Source organism: Convolutriloba macropyga, chromosome 5, assembly GCF_964194025.1.
Source record: "Convolutriloba macropyga chromosome 5, txConMacr16.3, whole genome shotgun sequence".
Taxonomy (NCBI): domain Eukaryota; kingdom Metazoa; phylum Xenacoelomorpha; order Acoela; family Convolutidae; genus Convolutriloba; species Convolutriloba macropyga.
In genome coordinates this window covers 47,967,089-47,984,347 of record NC_134472.1, presented here as the reverse complement: position 1 = coordinate 47,984,347, position 17,259 = coordinate 47,967,089, and the positions used below count along the sequence as shown (strand labels likewise).

Below are 17,259 nucleotides of genomic sequence, written 5' to 3'. Positions count from 1 at the left end.
AACGCTCTTTACCAAATCCCTCTTAAGTACGTTTCAGTCATTTAAGTGATCTTTATGCTTGCTTTTTAATGTTTACCTTTAATCTTTGTGTCAATTCAGTTATTAATAAGCTATCCTTTTTTAAATTGACAATCTTTTTTTAAATCTTATCCTTTTTGGGTCAGCTGAGCCTTCAAATTTGTCCATTCAACAATGTTATCCACTGTTGTTTTCAACTTTTAAAACAAATTGCTATTGGATGACCTATACTGCCAAATGGCTATTACTTCCGCGCTATAAAATTTTGTGTTGAAATTATCTTCAGCGGTAGATTTACAAAAGGAAATTAGTGAGCTGTTGAGCAATGAGTTCTCTTGTTTCAATACCCAAGGGTTAATGGATTGAAGTTCAGAAGATTTTTTATTCTGCTGTTCACTGACAGTTCTTTTTTGGTCGCTGTAGTTTCACCGCATGCACAAATAGATGACATAAGTTTTCCTTATTTGTGCGGTTAGGAGCGTAATTATATCCGTTCTTAAGAGGAAATTAATTAGAGAAACGTGGCATCTAATGTCAATTTTGGACACGTGGGACTTCCTTCCAACAAATTTATTGGAGGGAATCGTCGACGTTGAACGGTAATGAGAGGGTATTTGAAATGGGCATATTGAGATTATATGTCAATGCCTATTAAGGATGTTGAGAACTTCTAGTTCACTGGTTTAATGATGACGCTATTGTTGGTTACCAAAATTAATCCTGCACATGAGCTTCATTTTTTTGGAACGATGCAGACACGAAAGTTGCAAGTAATATCTACAAGATCAGTTTCACCTAACAATTCAGCAAGTTTTAAGGCAGTGTTCTCGAGTTATATGGTCATAATCATACAGAATCGATATAAATTCATTGCTCTTCCGAGCCAAATTGTACAGTGGATTAGCTCCGAATAGTCATCGCGCAATTGTGAAAATAACGGTCGGATACGATTAGACAAAATAGCTTTCTTATTGTAATATATTAATATATGTTATCTTTTATAATGATATCACATGATGAAATGGATGGGAATGCTGAATTGGTGTAGTATGATTCACTGTTGGTGTACCCTGGATCCTTTTCCCCGAGTTGTTAATGTGTAAATGGTCTTACTGTCTGCGTGCACCACTAACTACGTGCAATTCGGATCCTTACCAACATTACAAATATCGTTAATATGTACAACTTTAATATTCGTCGAATGCGTTACTAAGCGGGTGGGGGAAGGATTCAGGATGGACTCAAAATTTTAGCTTTGTGGTCTCTATTAAAATTTTTGATTTGTGTTCTAAATTCTGAGTAATAAATCAAAATTGAGATCACGCTCTGCTCAATGGTTAACCAAAGGATAAAATTGAAAAAGGGGCGTGTATGGATAAGAATAGTTGTAGTCTAAGTGAGTGTATAAAAGCGAAGGCGGCTGTATGTGTGTTGTGTTAATTCGATCAGTGTATTCCTTTCCACAAAGAGGTAGAACAATCTAGGGTGGGAAATAATTGGTTTTGTGCTACTTTCCTGAATGGAAAAAGAGGAGGGCGGTGGTATTGTGGGGAAGCATTGTTTGCACGGCTGGTAGAATGTCAAGTCTGTTGGGACTAGCATTAATTTCCGTCTACTTTCCTCTCGCTCTCACACACTTCTCGCTTCTACTGCACTGAGTGATTCTCTGATGCTAGTGCTGTGTTACTGTAGTTCTTCTGGTCTGCCTTCTGGGGTGGGCATAGATTTGCTTTTAATCAAGGCGCTCCTTTTGTCGTTATACTGCCACACCAAGCAAATTTGGTGTGAATTAATTAAAAGATGAAGGTGCAGCTCGAATGTTAAGAGATCAATCTCATGTGCTCTTTTGGAGTATCTCGAGGAGATTCGTGTTACTTCTTCCTAAATTTGTGTCCCATATGGATTATAGCTGATACCGGTCATCGCTTAACTACATAAAAACTGTACATCTTTTAATTGCGAGGATGTTTGTTTTCCTCAAATTGAATGAAAATAGCTTTATATTTGGGGAAACTATCGCACTGTTCAAAATGGGCATAGCAAATCAGTTTTTGGCAAATATAATTTAAACCTCAAGCTAAATATCTGCAATTTTTTTCTGATTGTGTAAAATCCGAATAAAAATGCTTGAGAATCTGTGGTTTTATTAGGCTATTTGTCTTATTTTGATGCAAAATTTCTTTGATGATTTGAAATCCAACCTTCTGTTATTGGTCCTTAGATGCTCAAACAATTTGGCATGCAGTCTATGATAAGGTTGACATTACCCCCTCTGTATAGCCGAAAAATTCTAGGCCTTCTGTATTGTCAAAAATCTGATTGTTGCTGCATCTGAACCTGATTAATACTGGTCAGTGGGACAGTCTATTACACTTTGGTATAGATTGCTATTTGTTTCTGTTGAAATTCAGTTTTCATCAAAGATAGTGTTTTGCAAAAATGAAGTTCTGTTTGGTTCTTTTCTTCCATTATAATTCGTTAAGACACTTTTATTTGGCTTTCCTTGGTAAAGCGAAACAAAAGTGAACTAGTGAATTTGCAAATAGAGAAAAAAACTTAAACTTAGTGCTGAAGTTGACAGAAAAAAAATGAATTCTTTTTTGATTCCTCTTTCAAAGCATGTTCTAATGCTGTGTCAACTTATAGTTTAACGCATTTTCAGGAGTTATTATGTTATGAAAAAGCTCATAGCTTCTTAAGATGAAATCAGGCTTTTGTATAAGTGTACCAAACCCATTCCAAGTTAATTTAGAAAAGACTTAAAATATCGGTTCCTATAAGTTTCCATCAATAATTAAAAATTGAAGGTCGCTACGAGAATTTTTAATAGTTGAGTGGATCTGCAATAAGTCCGAAATAAGGGCGGTTGTAGAAAAATTTCGGTTATACCTAAGCACATTACTTCCATTTTGCGATTTCTGTATAAATAATTCTACAAAACATTAAGAATGTCTTTTTTGCGAGCACTGGGAGTGTCGTACGTAGTTTTAAGGAAATTGTTTGAAACAAAATTGCTCTGAAAACAAAAACACTCTAAAAAGTCTAATTGAAGTTCACGTGATCTGAAAAGTTTTTCGTGTTAAAAGCCGCCCTCAAATTCCCAGCCGGCTGTTATGGCGGTACTTTTTTTGTCGTGAAATTTGATCACTAATTTTTGGAGAGGTAAGTGTTTGAACAAGAATTCGCTTTGTCGCTGATGGTTTTTTGTTTAAATGCTTATTACAATTCAAAGAATTTGAATTGTATTGGGGCGCTGTCTTTTTTTTTAAGATCTGTTCACACATTTTCATGATTTTTGAAGTCAAATTGGAGTAGTGATTTTGGTCACGCCGAAACAGGAAGTGGAGCGAAAAAGCGATTGGTTTTGCGGCGTGAATTTTTTTCGCTCTAATTTTAAAGTAGAGTGAGAAAACGGTGTTTGAACAAAAATTCGCTTTCTCGCTAGTGGTTTTTTGTTCACATGCGGCAATTTCACTTTGATTTTTACTGTTTTTTCGGTTTTTTGGATCGGATTTTTTTCTAAATGATTGTCCCAATCTATTCATAGTCCGTTCAAGGTCTAGTTTTCTGTTTAGTCAATGAAAATTCTTTGAATTGTGCGTCAGGACTTGTCCTGCTATGTTTTTTTTTAAAGTAGCCTCTCTATCCTCTACTTAAGAAGCACGAGTATGTCAAACTACATAAATTTATTTCGCACTTCAAAAATCTAGTACAAAATCAATGTTATTTTTTTCTGTTCTTTCAATACTAATCGGGTTTTGGGAATCCATGTCGGCTATTCCCCGACAATCTGACGGGTTTGTTTTTATTTGATGTACCAAGTATAATGATGTGATCGCCATTTTATTGATAACTCAGTTGATTGTTCAGTTCATTTTGTGATAATGATTTATCGGTAAATAAACTTAGATAGCTGCACTGATCACATGGTTACAGAGTGACTTTTGGATCGCGCACTTGGGACAATTTGTTATTTGTCTTTTCTGAGCACAATCAACTCATATTTAGTTCTCTTCTCAAGTCGCCATAAATGCTCTCATTCCTTTCATCATAAGTTCGTAGATGTGTAAAAACCATTGTTTTTTTGTCTGGCGTATCTTTCACGAAGCCGAAGTCTGGCGTATTTTTATTGAACGTGTTTCAAAGCCGTGAAAGAAAATTTTTTATTCAATAATAGATTTTAGCAATCCATTGTATATGTTTCTTGCTATGATATTTGTAGTATAGCGTTCCCTAATAATCGTGTTTTGAAGTATGAAAGTGTTTTTTTTTCAAAAATTGCATGTCAAAACTCCTCAAAACGAAAAACAAGATTGGTATTCAAGTATGAATTCATTTTCTGGAGTCTTTCATTGATTCCACTTTCGTTTTATTCCCCAAAGGATATCTATCACAAATTTTTGACTCAACAAAAAAGTTGACGTGTTGGGCTGGCGTAAACTTCCTCTAACCACCAAATAATAGTCGTTCGGCATGGCAGCTGTCAACTTTAGTGTAACTTTTAAATATTACACTTTTTCGTCAGATCGTTTCAGCTTAACTTTCGTATAACTTTCTTGTCGGTATGGATGCGTTGAATTTTTCAGATGAGCTTGGTTTAGTAGAAGCATGTATGCTGGCAATACTATGAATACGCATCATCCTCCACCCCACTTCAGCCAGCTATCTAACTTCAATCAAGACAGCAATGTGCTTCTCTTCGCAGATACATTCGACCATAATGAGGACAATTATCCTTTGGTGAGTATACGTCCAGGGGGCAGATATACGTCCAATTAAAGTCCGCTTAGTAGAGAGCAACTATTGTCTCAAGAAGCAGAAGCACTAAAAAATTGAAAGTTTCAGTTTTAGTTAAATAGAAGCAACTCGGTGACTAGGCTGAGAAATTGCACCCTACCCTGCTAGCAATACCCGAAAGATATTTTTCATAATGAGATGAGAAGATAGTTTCATTAAGTTTGAGCTTTTTATGACCCGCATTAATACAGAAATACGTTAAAGGCGTTGATCCGACTTCGTGATTTATTATTAAAGAAAGGCAGCACGAGGCCCTCGATTGTGATTCGACAAAGTAAGAGAGGATGAAAATAATTCCTCTTTCACGATCAATTTCTAAAAAATAAATAAGGAGTCAAATGGGTTCGGTGAACTGCCCCTCTTGAGATTTGCTCATAAGTCCCTCAAGCAGCACAACGAAGAATTTTGACAGCTAACGCGCACAACGGTTGACGCATGTTACACCACAAGAAAGATTAATTTTTAGCCCGTTGTTTTTGTGTTCTCACATGTATTCCAAGCAAAAACAATACGAAAGAAAAGGCTTTTTTTTCTCTTGTCCGAATATACACTTCACCTTCACGAGTTTCATATTGTTTATGTCATAAGTGTCACATATCCTGGAATGAATTATAGAAATTACTTCTGAAGTTTTCGAAGTTTTGTGATTGTTTGCTGTCGTTACCTCATTAGTGTGAAGAGCACTAAATGAAATTTTGCCGATGTTAAGATTGTTAATTTTTCTTCACACTCCCGATTTTTCTCTTCGAGTGTTCTAGAAGAAATTTTGCTCTAAGGTCACAAACCGAAACAATGAATCAGATTATTAGATTATTAAATTTTCTTCATTCATAAATTTCGGCCTGTTTAGACTGAGAATTGTGACGTGATTCAATTCTCTTATCCTGTATCAATTAGCCGGGTGACAGTTGTGCCTCCCAATGTCAAGTTTGAGGTCAACAGCAACTCTATTCTAGTTGGGTAAATATAGTTCAATTCTTCTATAAATAACTATCTTTCGCCTGTATATGTTAGGAACTAACTATAGTCTAAAAAATACGAGCTTTCTATTAAAGTTTTAATTCCAGCTTCTGATCAGTGAAATATAGGGAAAAGATTGGATGATAAATCATCCTGGAAATAAGTTGTACTCTTGTAACACCCTTGTTCTTTGAATGTAACCTGTAACGTAACATGTACACATTATCAAAAGTATAAATGTGTCTTGTTTCAGATTAACTAAGCCCAATAACTTCAAATTGGAGACATTCATTAACAACTTGACAGCTCCGGGCTCTAAATCCTCATCATTTTCCAAGTTCTGTGACGTCAATTATGACGATGCATTTCACAACCATACCACTGTGCCTGCCTCTCCCAGTGCACAGACGGATGTTCTTGTCATTAAGGGTCGCTACAAAGTATGTTCTGTTTGTGTTTATGGAACAATACAGCAGTACAAGCTACCCAGTGATCCACAAGGTATGTGTTGAGAAGCCTCGGAAGGGGCATCTTTTCTTCCGATTTCCAAATTGTATGATAGATGTAAAACTGGTGGATCTTGTTTTCATTAGTTTCCGTTTTCCAATGTTTCCAGCACTTCTTGAAGACATCACGCGTTGGTGTCTCGGATTTCAATCGCATGACATATGAATCAGCTTTGTACGAACACTTACAATCTATCTATCGGTTCGCAAAATAGCTGCGTGAGTGCTTCAGCTACTGAACAAATATTGTACTCATTTGTATCTGTTTTATTGAACGGCAAAAAGTATACTGGTTTAAGAAAGCTTACGGAAGGGTAAAACAGTTTGAACACAGAATGAAACTATAATGAATCACGTTTCACATGTAGTTTTATCTATGCGGAAGTTCTGCATTCTAATTACTTGATGGACTCCCAGACGTTTTTTTGCAGAGCTTTTTGATAATCTTTTGTATGCAGATAAATTGTTTTGACCGCAACTTAATGTGAGGAGGTAATATATACTCAGTTGAATTTTCTCGTTCAGTGAAGGTGGCACAAAGTTCAGAAAAACTTTCCCATTTCCTCCATTTTTTCGAAAAAATCTTTTTCGTATATTTTCTCCACGAATTCAATACTTTTCTCGATGAAAAACTGAACAAGCAGGCTCATTAATGTGCGTTCGCACATGATGTTCCGACCCGCGCTCATCTACATTTTTGACTTAACTGTCAAACAAATGAAGAGATAATCAAAAATAGATGTTTGAATTTAAAAAAATCGTTACACAACCAAACTAGCAATTGAATTACATAATGCCATGCCTCATTACAGCGAGGTCTGCCATTAAAAAGACTACGAGAAAAACAACAACAAAAAAGCAAAAACAAAAATTGTACGGCAAAAACTCTATATCTAAATTTGAATGCACCTAGTAACAACGTCAAATTACAATCAGACAAAACCCTAATTACACAAATTTACTTTTTCCTAACTACACCGCAGATGGGATTTCTCCCTGATGAGACTAGGTAACAAGAAATTCAAAAATCAATCAACATTTTTTAAACCAAATACTTTCAAAAGTCTTAAAAATCATTAGCTTTTAACGAAATAAACTTTGATAAATTTACAAAAAAGTTATTTTAAAACCAATAGGACCTGTCTCTGGTTAGACTAAGACATAGGAACGGATTAAAGATGCAGATAAACTCAAGAAATTACGAACAACAAATTACTAACATAGCGGAAATTGGTGTTTGTTTTAATTGTTGGAAAATATGCGTTTTCATGATAAGTTTTCTGAGTGGTGTATTTGTTTCTTTTTCCCTTTTTAGCACATTCGCGTAGTAACAGGTCCCAATGATTTTCAAATGGGGCCCTATGGAACTTATTTATTCTCTCAGTATAGTTTCAGCTGAATTAGTATAAATAGAAATTAAATTAAAAATACATATTCAGATAATAGCTAGTGATTTTAAATCATTAGTTATTATCTGAATATTACGTGTTTTTATTTCTATTGATACGAATTCAGCGGAAACTATACTTAAAGAATATGTAAAATTTGAATACATTTTAGAATCATTGGGATGTGTTATTACGCGAATGTCCTAATGGAAGAGAAAAAGAAACACAAATACACCACTCACAAAATTTTTTATGAAAACGCTTATTGTCCAACAAACATCAATAATGACATAATATCAGTTAATCTGTTTTTTTAATACAAGGAGTTAGATGTAGCTCTCAATGATGAGAATAAGTTACAAGTTGACAAAAAGAACAAAAACCGAAAAAATTTAAAAATCACTGAAATTGTTTAATATCATTAACGTTAAGACTATTCGCTATAAACTGACGGATTCGGGTAACATCATTCATACAATCCTCAGTTAGAAGCTTATGAGACCTGTCAGCATTTTACGGCTACCTAAGGAATAAAAAAACAGGCAAAACCAGCAAATTAAAAAAAAATTTGCGAGTGTCGCAGTCGAAAAAATTGAGCCTTTCATTAATAACTGTCCGTTTTTCAATTATTTTTTTAAACAGAAATGGGATTTTTGGACAATTTGACTCCAAAAAATTAACGAAGTATGTACAAATTTATTAAAACCACGGAATTTTTGAGAAAACACGTAGTATCAAACACACTAAATGCAATAGCTTTCAACGGAAGCTAATACATGCGCTAAGTTATGCATCGATGAGACGACAAGTATGTTTGTCATTCACAAGTCATCAGTTAGACGTTACAAAAAGTAATTGACTTTGAGAACAACAAAATACAGGCAAAATCCAAAAAATTCAGAAAACTGCGAGAAAGTGTCGAAGCCATTTAAACCTTAAGCGTTTCCCTGAAAACTTTTTCTATGATCCATTCAACGTCTTCTCTAAGCTAATGGGAGTTATCATTATTGGAATCTGTTGAGATTTCAAAAGGAACCAAAATTACAAAAAAATTCCAAAAATTGAAAAAAAATGAAAAATCGTGGCATTGAAGTCATGCAAGAAGCTAATATCATTAACTAGATTTATTTTGTTTGAAGTAGAAAGGAAGGTTGTCCGGTCAATACTTCAATTGTCTTAAAATTCACGAAAATAAGTTTAAGATTGTGTAATGAAAAAAAAATCGGTAAGTTATTTTTTAAGTCTTAATAGCCATTAAATTCAATAGCTTTCAACGGAAGTCAATAAATAAGCTCAGTTATGACTCAATTTGGGGACAAGGATGTTTTTCTTGCATTTTCAATCAATATAAGACATCAAAATAAGTCTTATGACTATGAAAACAACAACAAATACAGGCAAAATCCAAAAACTCAGAAAAGTGCGAGAAGAAATTGTCGAAGCCATTTAAAACATAACTGTTTATCTGAAAACTATATCTGTGATCCATTGAACGTCTTCCCTAAGCTAAGCTAATGGGAATGATCAATATTGAATAATGAGGTGAGATTTCAACAGGAATCAGATATACGAAATTCAAAAAATGTTTAAATTTTTTGAAATCTTGTGGCCTTGAAGTCATACAACCAATAGTTAGAAGATAAAACCTCTAACCAGACTGAATTCGGTTGCAGTGGAACGGAGGGGGTTCTGTCATGAATGAGACTGACGGACATTTCTCGGAAATAAGTTCATGATCTGTTAATGTTAAAAATTTGTTTCGAAAAAATAGACTTAACAGCCAATATCTGGCCACTAAAAGCACTATATATGTTCACTTAATGCTCATTACGGAACCTGTTGCACTTTTAGTCAACGAGTCGATAACACAGGACTCCAAAATTTTAATAAAACTTCCAAAGGAAAGTCAAAATTTCATATGAAATTACGAAAACTCTGAAATTACGAAATTTCATGTGAAATTACTGGAGTCGTAGCCAAAAAAACACGAGTGATTACTTGAAAACAATTTTTTTTGTTCATTGGGCCTCTTTTGACTCTAAATAATGTTTTTCATTAACGGAACTGGGATATGAAATATGACAAGTCTCTAGGTGACTTAAGAAAACAAAAAAAATATGAAAAGTTTTCTGATAAAGAGCTCTCAAATAGAATTCGATTTTTTTTATATTTAATTTCACTATGAGACAAGAACTAGTCTTTTTATCGCCTTTCGTCTATTAGGAACACAAAATTGATTCATTTTGTGGCGTGAAATGTAATTTTGAATTCCTATTTTATAGAAAAAATCTTAAGTTGAACGAAAATTCCCCTAAAAGTGAACAAAATCATGCCAAATATCACGCGTTCACACTTAACTTCAATCCTCGATATCACGAAAAAAGGAAATTCAAAAAAATTTTTTAGTTTCTAATTCTACGCTGGACGAGCTTTTCAATGGTACCACTCACATTTCTCTACGATGAATATATCGATCGGCCAAAATTTTCTGAACAAAAGAAACCCATTTGAGTATATAGTTCCTCCCCCCACAAGTGGGGTCGGAGCAAAAAGCAGTTTCCTGTGGTGTATGAGTAAGAATAATATCTGATGTGCTTGGTGCTCTATGCTTGATTTTAACGGTTTACGAGGTAAAAAAAACGAAATAACTACAAATTTTATCAAAAAGTTGTCTCACCATAAATAAATAAACCTTTTTTCTTATTCTGTCTAACATTACAAATTATTATAACTGCAGAAAATTTGGAAACAGCAGTTTGTCATTTCAAAGATCGTATTTAAGGTGATTTTATGAGGCTCGGTAATGTGCGTTTGCACATAATGTTCCGAACCTGCTCATCCACTTTTTTCGCTAGATAGGGAACGTTCAAGAATTCTATTAACTGTTCGAAAGAAATCATGTATCAGTTATAAAAGTTATAAACTCAGACCACTTGATGAATTAAATAATGCCGAATGCGAGGGCCGATGAGACCCAACATAAATGAGACTGCGAGACAAGGCAAACAACAAAATAAAACGAAAAGCATTAGTTACTGTCAACATTCAATCTCTTCCATAGAAAATTTTGTGAAAAGGTCAAAGTAGCATCAAATATAAACTCAGGCAAGCAAATTAATTGGTACTTCACTAGAAAGCGATAGTACCTGTCTAGAATGCGACTAGGTAACAAGTCGGCATTAGAAAATACTGAATAGCTTTACAAGGAACTCCTTAGAACGCCAATGGGGACTCATTATTGAGACTTAGTCATAGACTAAGAAATAAATACAACGACAACCAAAACTCAAATATTAAAAGTTTGCAAAGTACAGAGTTGAAGTCTTTAGAACGATAAGCTATTAACTGTAATTTGTTTTCCAAAAGCACATTGTGAAAAGACAAAGGAAAAGAACCAAAAACATTTAACCCTGTCAACAATTTTTGTAAATACAATGTCAAAATCAAGTTCGGACCTAAAACCAACAGTGATTAACGGTTGCTTTATGAGAAAGTGAATTTGACCTGTCGGTTTGAGACTGAGTTTCAAGTTGAGAAAAAGGACAACAAAAAGATCGACAATACAAATTTTTAGAAATAAATGTGAGGTCATTAAAACCATTAGCTAACAGTTGACGGCATTTAATATGTTTTCAAGTATCTTTGAGATTAAATGGTTTATAGACACAATGCCTTTTACCGCGGATGCTCATGAGGTGAAAAGCAAAAATTGAAATTCACAACTTTTTTCACTATCATCGGTTGCGTTTCTCTCTCCAAATAAGCTTTTTTCTTGTCTTCTTACGCATGTGTATTGTTCAGCTCACAGTTCGATAATTGGTTGTTACCGTTTGTGAGGTGGAATTTGTTAAAAAGTGATGATATGAGTTTTTTATGAAAGTGTTCAGTTCTAAGCTGCCCGTCTAATTGTTAACAGCGATGCTGGTATTTTGGTAGTTATTTTCGTTTGGAAAAGGGGTATAATCCACCCAATGGAACAGTGAACCCCCACTATGAAGCATCAAAGCAGTGTATTTAAATTTATCGCATTGTATTTTAAACTTAGAGCACTATGCTGTTCTCTAGGAGCAGCGTCAAAAGGTTGAAATATCACTATACTAATTATGTGTCTACCCTCCCCTCCCGCATAGCAACACTATAGACATTATCAACCTCATTTACACGTTTAGTACCTCTGCAGCCTGAGACAGATAATTGCGCTGCGTAGGAGTGCGAAACAACTTATCTTCGTCCGAATGTATGTTGTTTCGTACGAGTTGTGTCGTCTTTTCTTTCGAGAATTTTGTTGGTGGTTGCTTTATTGTGCGTGTTGCAGAAGACCCTGCGCGTCCTATGCAGGAAAACACGAGCGGAACAAAACTGATTCTCAATTTCGTATATTTGTGATTTTATAGGTTTTTAATTGACTCGTGATATTTGTATGCTTCCTTAGCTCCTTTTGGGCTTGACTTGACCGAAGGATTGAGAATGTTCATGTCGAAGAAGGTTCTGCTGAATCTGGACCCCCCACAAGCCGTTCGCTTTGATGTCATGACGAGGGTTGTCATCGGTGCTAGATTTTTTGTAAAAGCTTTCGGCTTCTAGCAAGTGGTGGCTCAACTTCGACGTCATAGAAAACGTCGTGTGCATTATTTTCGCGAACGAAAAGAATGCCTGTTGCCGCATGTTGCTATAACCCCCCATTTGCTCAGTAGAGAGCATGGTTAGTGTGAATTTTTCCCCACAAGGGTATTGGATAGGTGTATTTTGCACCTTACTTTTTCAGATGCCAAGTAGTCAATATGACGTCTTCTGGTAACGCCCGTAGGTTACCTTTTTGCGAGCTTCCATCCTCTTAAGTCGAGCGTTGAGTTCGTCTTGCGTAATCTTCTCCTGCATGAGGTGGTAGTTATCATAATATTTGGTTTCCAGAATAAAATATCTCAAGATATAAAAATTGGCATACCTGCCAGCAGCCCGTTTCAGGTTTATCCGGCAATGTTTTATCGGCTTTTTTAAGGAAGCTGCTTAAAGTTAACTTGAATTTTGAAAAATGTTTGTTAATTTAGGTCAAAGTATTTTAAAATTTAGGAATGAAAGTTGGAATTAGAATTCACGTTGAAACACGCTTTTTCTAGTCCCTTTGCTGGCTTATGACTGAAGGAAGCTTGAAATTAACGGGGTCTATGTGCGGGAACACATTTCCAACGGTTTTTTTTATTAATGGCTCATTCAAAAAATACAGCAATTTTGTTGAAGCTTCAAGTTTTATGATTTACAGAAAAAGTACCACATCTAACAGATGCTGTTATCCCTGCAAGAAGTTTGAGCGCTTCCAATGTGGGTGGTAAACTAGTTTCTCCCATTCCCACTTCTCTTCAAATTCCGGCTTCGATTGCATCTGCAGCTGTTCCCAAGTCAGAACCAGTAAATACGAATGATGTGCCAAATGAGGCCTTCTTTGGATCCCAGATGTCATTACCAAATACCAACCAAGGTACGAACATTGAATCACAGATGCTTTTCAGAAATGTTTTCTGAGCTCGCTACTTTTCGACTGAAGGTTAATATTTCATTTGCGTTCGTTCTTCCAAATTATGGATAAAATGAATTTTGGATGAAATCATGGATAGAAACTGTGCTGAATGCTCAATAATCTTAACCTCTAGGCTTGCAAATGAATTTTTTGAAACAAACATTTTTTACATTTAGATTTGATTTTTAGCCCCTCCGCCGATCAGTGCACTTATGGACCCCAATGCCCTACCAGGAGCCATCCCGTTCACACAGCCGCGAGATAGGTCTGCTGAGAGCCCCAAGGATAGCACAGATCCCGTCATCCAAAAATTAGAGGCAAAAAAGTTAGGCTCTTTTGGTTATGAATGTCCTTTAAACTGTTGCAACTTTATTGAAGTGGAAAAACTAAATACATCATTTTTATTAATGTGAATTTTAAAGCAATTGTATTAGTATTAGTCATTTGGTCTTCTTTAATAGCCACGAAGCGATAGCTGAGGCTATTATTGGCCTTCTCTTCTTTTTTACAATTCAAAGAGTTTAAATTGTATTGGGGCGCTGTCTTTTTTTCTTCTGATCACAACACATTTTCATGATTTTTGTAGTCAAATTGGAGTAGTAATTTTGTTCACCGAAACTGGAAGTTGAGCGAAAAAGCGAGTGGTTTGCTGCGTAAAATTTTTTTGCTATAATTTTACAGTAGAGTGAGAAAACGGTATTTGAACAAAAAATAGCTTTCTCGCTAGTGGTTTTTGTTCACATACGGCAATTTCACTTTGATTTTTACTGTTTTTTCAATTTTTTGTGATCCAGTTTTTTTATAAATGGTTTTCCCAATCCATTTGTAGTTCATTTTTTGCCTAGTTTTTTGTTTAAACCAAAATTGCATTTCTCGCTAGTGGTTTTTTGTTCTCGCTAGGGGCATTTTGACATTGATTTTCTGTTTTTTTTTTTGGTTTTTTATCTGTTTTTTTAAATGGTTTTCCCAGTTCACTCACTCCGTTCTAGGTCTAGTTTTTTGTTTAGTCATCGAAAATTCTTTGAATCGTACGTCAGGACTATGTTTTTTTAAGATGTTCTCACATTAATGACTTTGATTTTTCAGAAAGGGAAAAACAAGTAAAACCCAGCGGGCATTAAGTTTCATTAGAGGCCCAAAGTGGGCTTTAGTAGTCCTTCAAGTGCTTAGAGTGGTGCAGCTGCTGGGATGGCCTTAACTTAATGTTAAAAGGTCATTTTTAGGAGTTTTGAGCTCAAAATGGTGCAATTTTGAAACTTTAAGTTCTTTTGTGAGACAAGTTTACATGACCATGTTATGACCATGTTATGAGCTATATGTTTTGGTACTACAAAGACAAACACGCAAAATGATAATAATTTTTGCAAGATTTCGAAAGTTTTTGTCATTTTTGAGTTTTTCCAGCCTCAGGGGCGAGGGAATCGCCTTTAAGGTCTGATAATAGAGCACTGCATAGTCTAGTAATTTTGAAATGGTTTTCAACATTTTAATGACTCAAATTTTATCGTTTTCTTTTTCATAAAAGCTGTAATTTTTTTCGAGTATTCGTAAAGCTTATCAATTTTTGATTTTTGTCCAGCCTCAAGGGCTAGAAAGCCTCTTCCACGGTCTGATAAAAAGTTACTGCATGGTTTTTGGTGTCAATGGGATTGTTTCCAACAATTTAACCTTTCGAATTTTGGAAATTTTTTGATAAAATTCGCAATTTTCAAATTTTTAAAGAACTTGTTTTTCAGTTTTTCTTGCCTCAGTAGCCAGGTTACCGCCTCCAGGTTTTGATAATACGTTAATTTATCGTTGCCAGGGTCAATGGAATGGTTTTCAACGTTTTAATATGACGAAATACTATTTTTTCGAAACAATTTGAAATTTTTTCTGAAAATTATTGTCTTTTACCTAGTTAGATATAATACTGGATCGATTTCCGAGACAAAAATTGGTTGTGAACAATTTTTTGCAATGGGTATTCTCAAAGGGATCAAATTTGACTTCGGGGTAAAAGCTTCAAGAGTTTTAGCGATGAGTATTTTTTTGTTTAGTTTGTTTGATTGTTTTTCTCGCCCTTTGAACATTCTCCCAGATATGTAGGTCTGGGAGAGTCTCCCCTATTCTTCGGAATCTGGAGGTAGACACCAACAGTACGATCTTGCATCGGGATGACTAACCGATAATGATCATAATCTGACAAAAAGTTTCAACTTTTTCTTTGTTTTCGTTTTGGCTGGCCTTGTTCAATTGATCTGCTGGTCAGATAGAGTATTTCTAAGTTTTTCGTTTAATTCTTTGGATTTTATTTCAGGACTTATCCTGTTATGTTTTTTATTTCAAGATTTTTGTTGCGACCATATGACGTCACAATCACTTCAAATCTACTTTTTATTCATTCTTTCATAGATTTTAAACTGAATTGCGTGCGTGACGTCCTTTTTCACCGTCAGTAGAGCGAGTTTCTTGTTCATTTGCGTGATTCAGTTTTTATTAACACGTGACTTACCTCACTCTCAAAAATGACTTCCTGACTTGCGCAATTGAATTTCGTTGACTTTAATTCAATGAGATAAGGTCAATTGAATGTGTGTTACTCTAAATGAATGTTCTTTGACAGCAGCTAATAGAGGCAGCAATAACTTATACAGATTCTTGATCAAAATATAACATCTCAGCCCTTAAAAAAGAAGAGAATATTGTTTTTTTGTTTTTGGTCTTTTTGCAGATCTACAAAGGCGACTGCAGATCTACAAAGCTATTGCGGCTGTTTTCTGACTATCTGCCAGCAGTTTTATGCGTTTTTTTTGCTTACCAAATTTTCGTCTGGACCTTTTAATTTTTTGTCCTCAGCAGTTCTTTAGTCTCACCTTGCCCCCTCAGTCAACGATTTTTAAACCACTGCAAATCTTCATTGTGCTAAAGAACATGAACACTTCCCGAGACAGGAAATAAAGCCTTAGTTGTTTGAAGGCGGCCTTGGTGTTTTCAGAATGATAGATTTTTATTTACTATGGAACGAAGTTCGACGTAATTTTTGTAATTTTACGTGTCTCTACGGCTCCAAGAAAAGTATTGGTATTCTACAGGTTTTTTAACCGAAGTTACAGGTTTTTTTTTAGTTGTTCATAGTTGGAACTTTTGTTTTCGAACATGCTACTCTTCCTAAGTTACCTAAGCTACTCTTCAAGTGCAATGTTCAAAAACAAGTCAATTTTTTAAAGCAGAAGTCACACTTTGAATTTCTTTGAATGGTGGTGGTAGGTGGAAGGGGGATATGAATTTCTTCCGAAAATTCATATCCCCCTACCACCCACATATATATGACCACGACCTTCCCACTTGACTACCCTGCCGCCTAGATACCCCGCGTAAAGGCTCCCGCACCCCCACTCCCCCGTCCACATACCGGCACCATTAGCCCTATGATATTGGCTTTTTGAAAAAAAAACGATAGTTTTAGTTAGCTGTTGTTCCATAACTGGTTGTTTCCGGTATATTCTGTCGGCTATTTAGAAGGTAACCTTTTTGATTTCGAACGGCTTGATTTTTAATTACTCTTCAACGAAGTTTGAAGTAATAATTTTAAACTTGCGTGTCGTTTTGCAACTGCTTGAGGAGTACCAGTTTTTACAACTCGAAGAGGAATATTGGTATTTTACATTTTATAGTTGACGCAAGTTTGCTGACCTGAACTTTTTAGTTGTGTTGTCGAACACAAGACTTCTGTTTTAGAATGTTTGACTTTTGTTTTAAACATTCGCCTGTTAGGACCATTCTAGTTTTGTCCTGGCACCTACATTTATAATCGTTATATTGATTTTTTCAGTCATTGAGTGATTTCAGCTTTTTCTTAGATTTTCGTCATTTCTTTGGTTTGCAATTGATTTCATTCAACATAAGGCAGTACTTGGAGTTTGCTTTAAAGCATTTTCCAAAATTTCCCTTTATTACTTTTTTTGCGATTTTCTTCCGGCCTTGGGATTGTTTTTAAACAATTTTTTTGCCTTTAAATATTATTCTGTTGCTTATGTCTTTTCTATGATTAATTCAATTTTTGAAATAGTGTGAAATCATGTCTGGAATATAT

The 17,259-nt window shown here is 35.1% G+C and overlaps 1 protein-coding gene across 5 annotated transcripts in view; it reads left to right on the top strand.

The window, feature by feature from the left end:
- Window positions 1–4,569: 4,569 nt before the first annotated feature.
- Window positions 4,570–17,259, top strand: part of LOC142339431 (protein virilizer homolog) — a 170,455-nt gene continuing 157,765 nt past the window's right edge. For all 5 annotated transcript variants that reach the window (XM_075389459.1, XM_075389461.1, XM_075389458.1 and 2 more), the window contains exons 1-5: window positions 4,570–4,758; window positions 5,666–5,775; window positions 6,029–6,276; window positions 12,930–13,145; window positions 13,374–13,509. In XM_075389459.1, coding sequence (XP_075245574.1) covers window positions 4,627–4,758; window positions 5,666–5,775; window positions 6,029–6,276; window positions 12,930–13,145; window positions 13,374–13,509 — 842 coding nt within the window. In that variant the 5' untranslated portion in view covers window positions 4,570–4,626. The remainder of the gene's footprint in view (window positions 4,759–5,665; window positions 5,776–6,028; window positions 6,277–12,929; window positions 13,146–13,373; window positions 13,510–17,259) is intronic.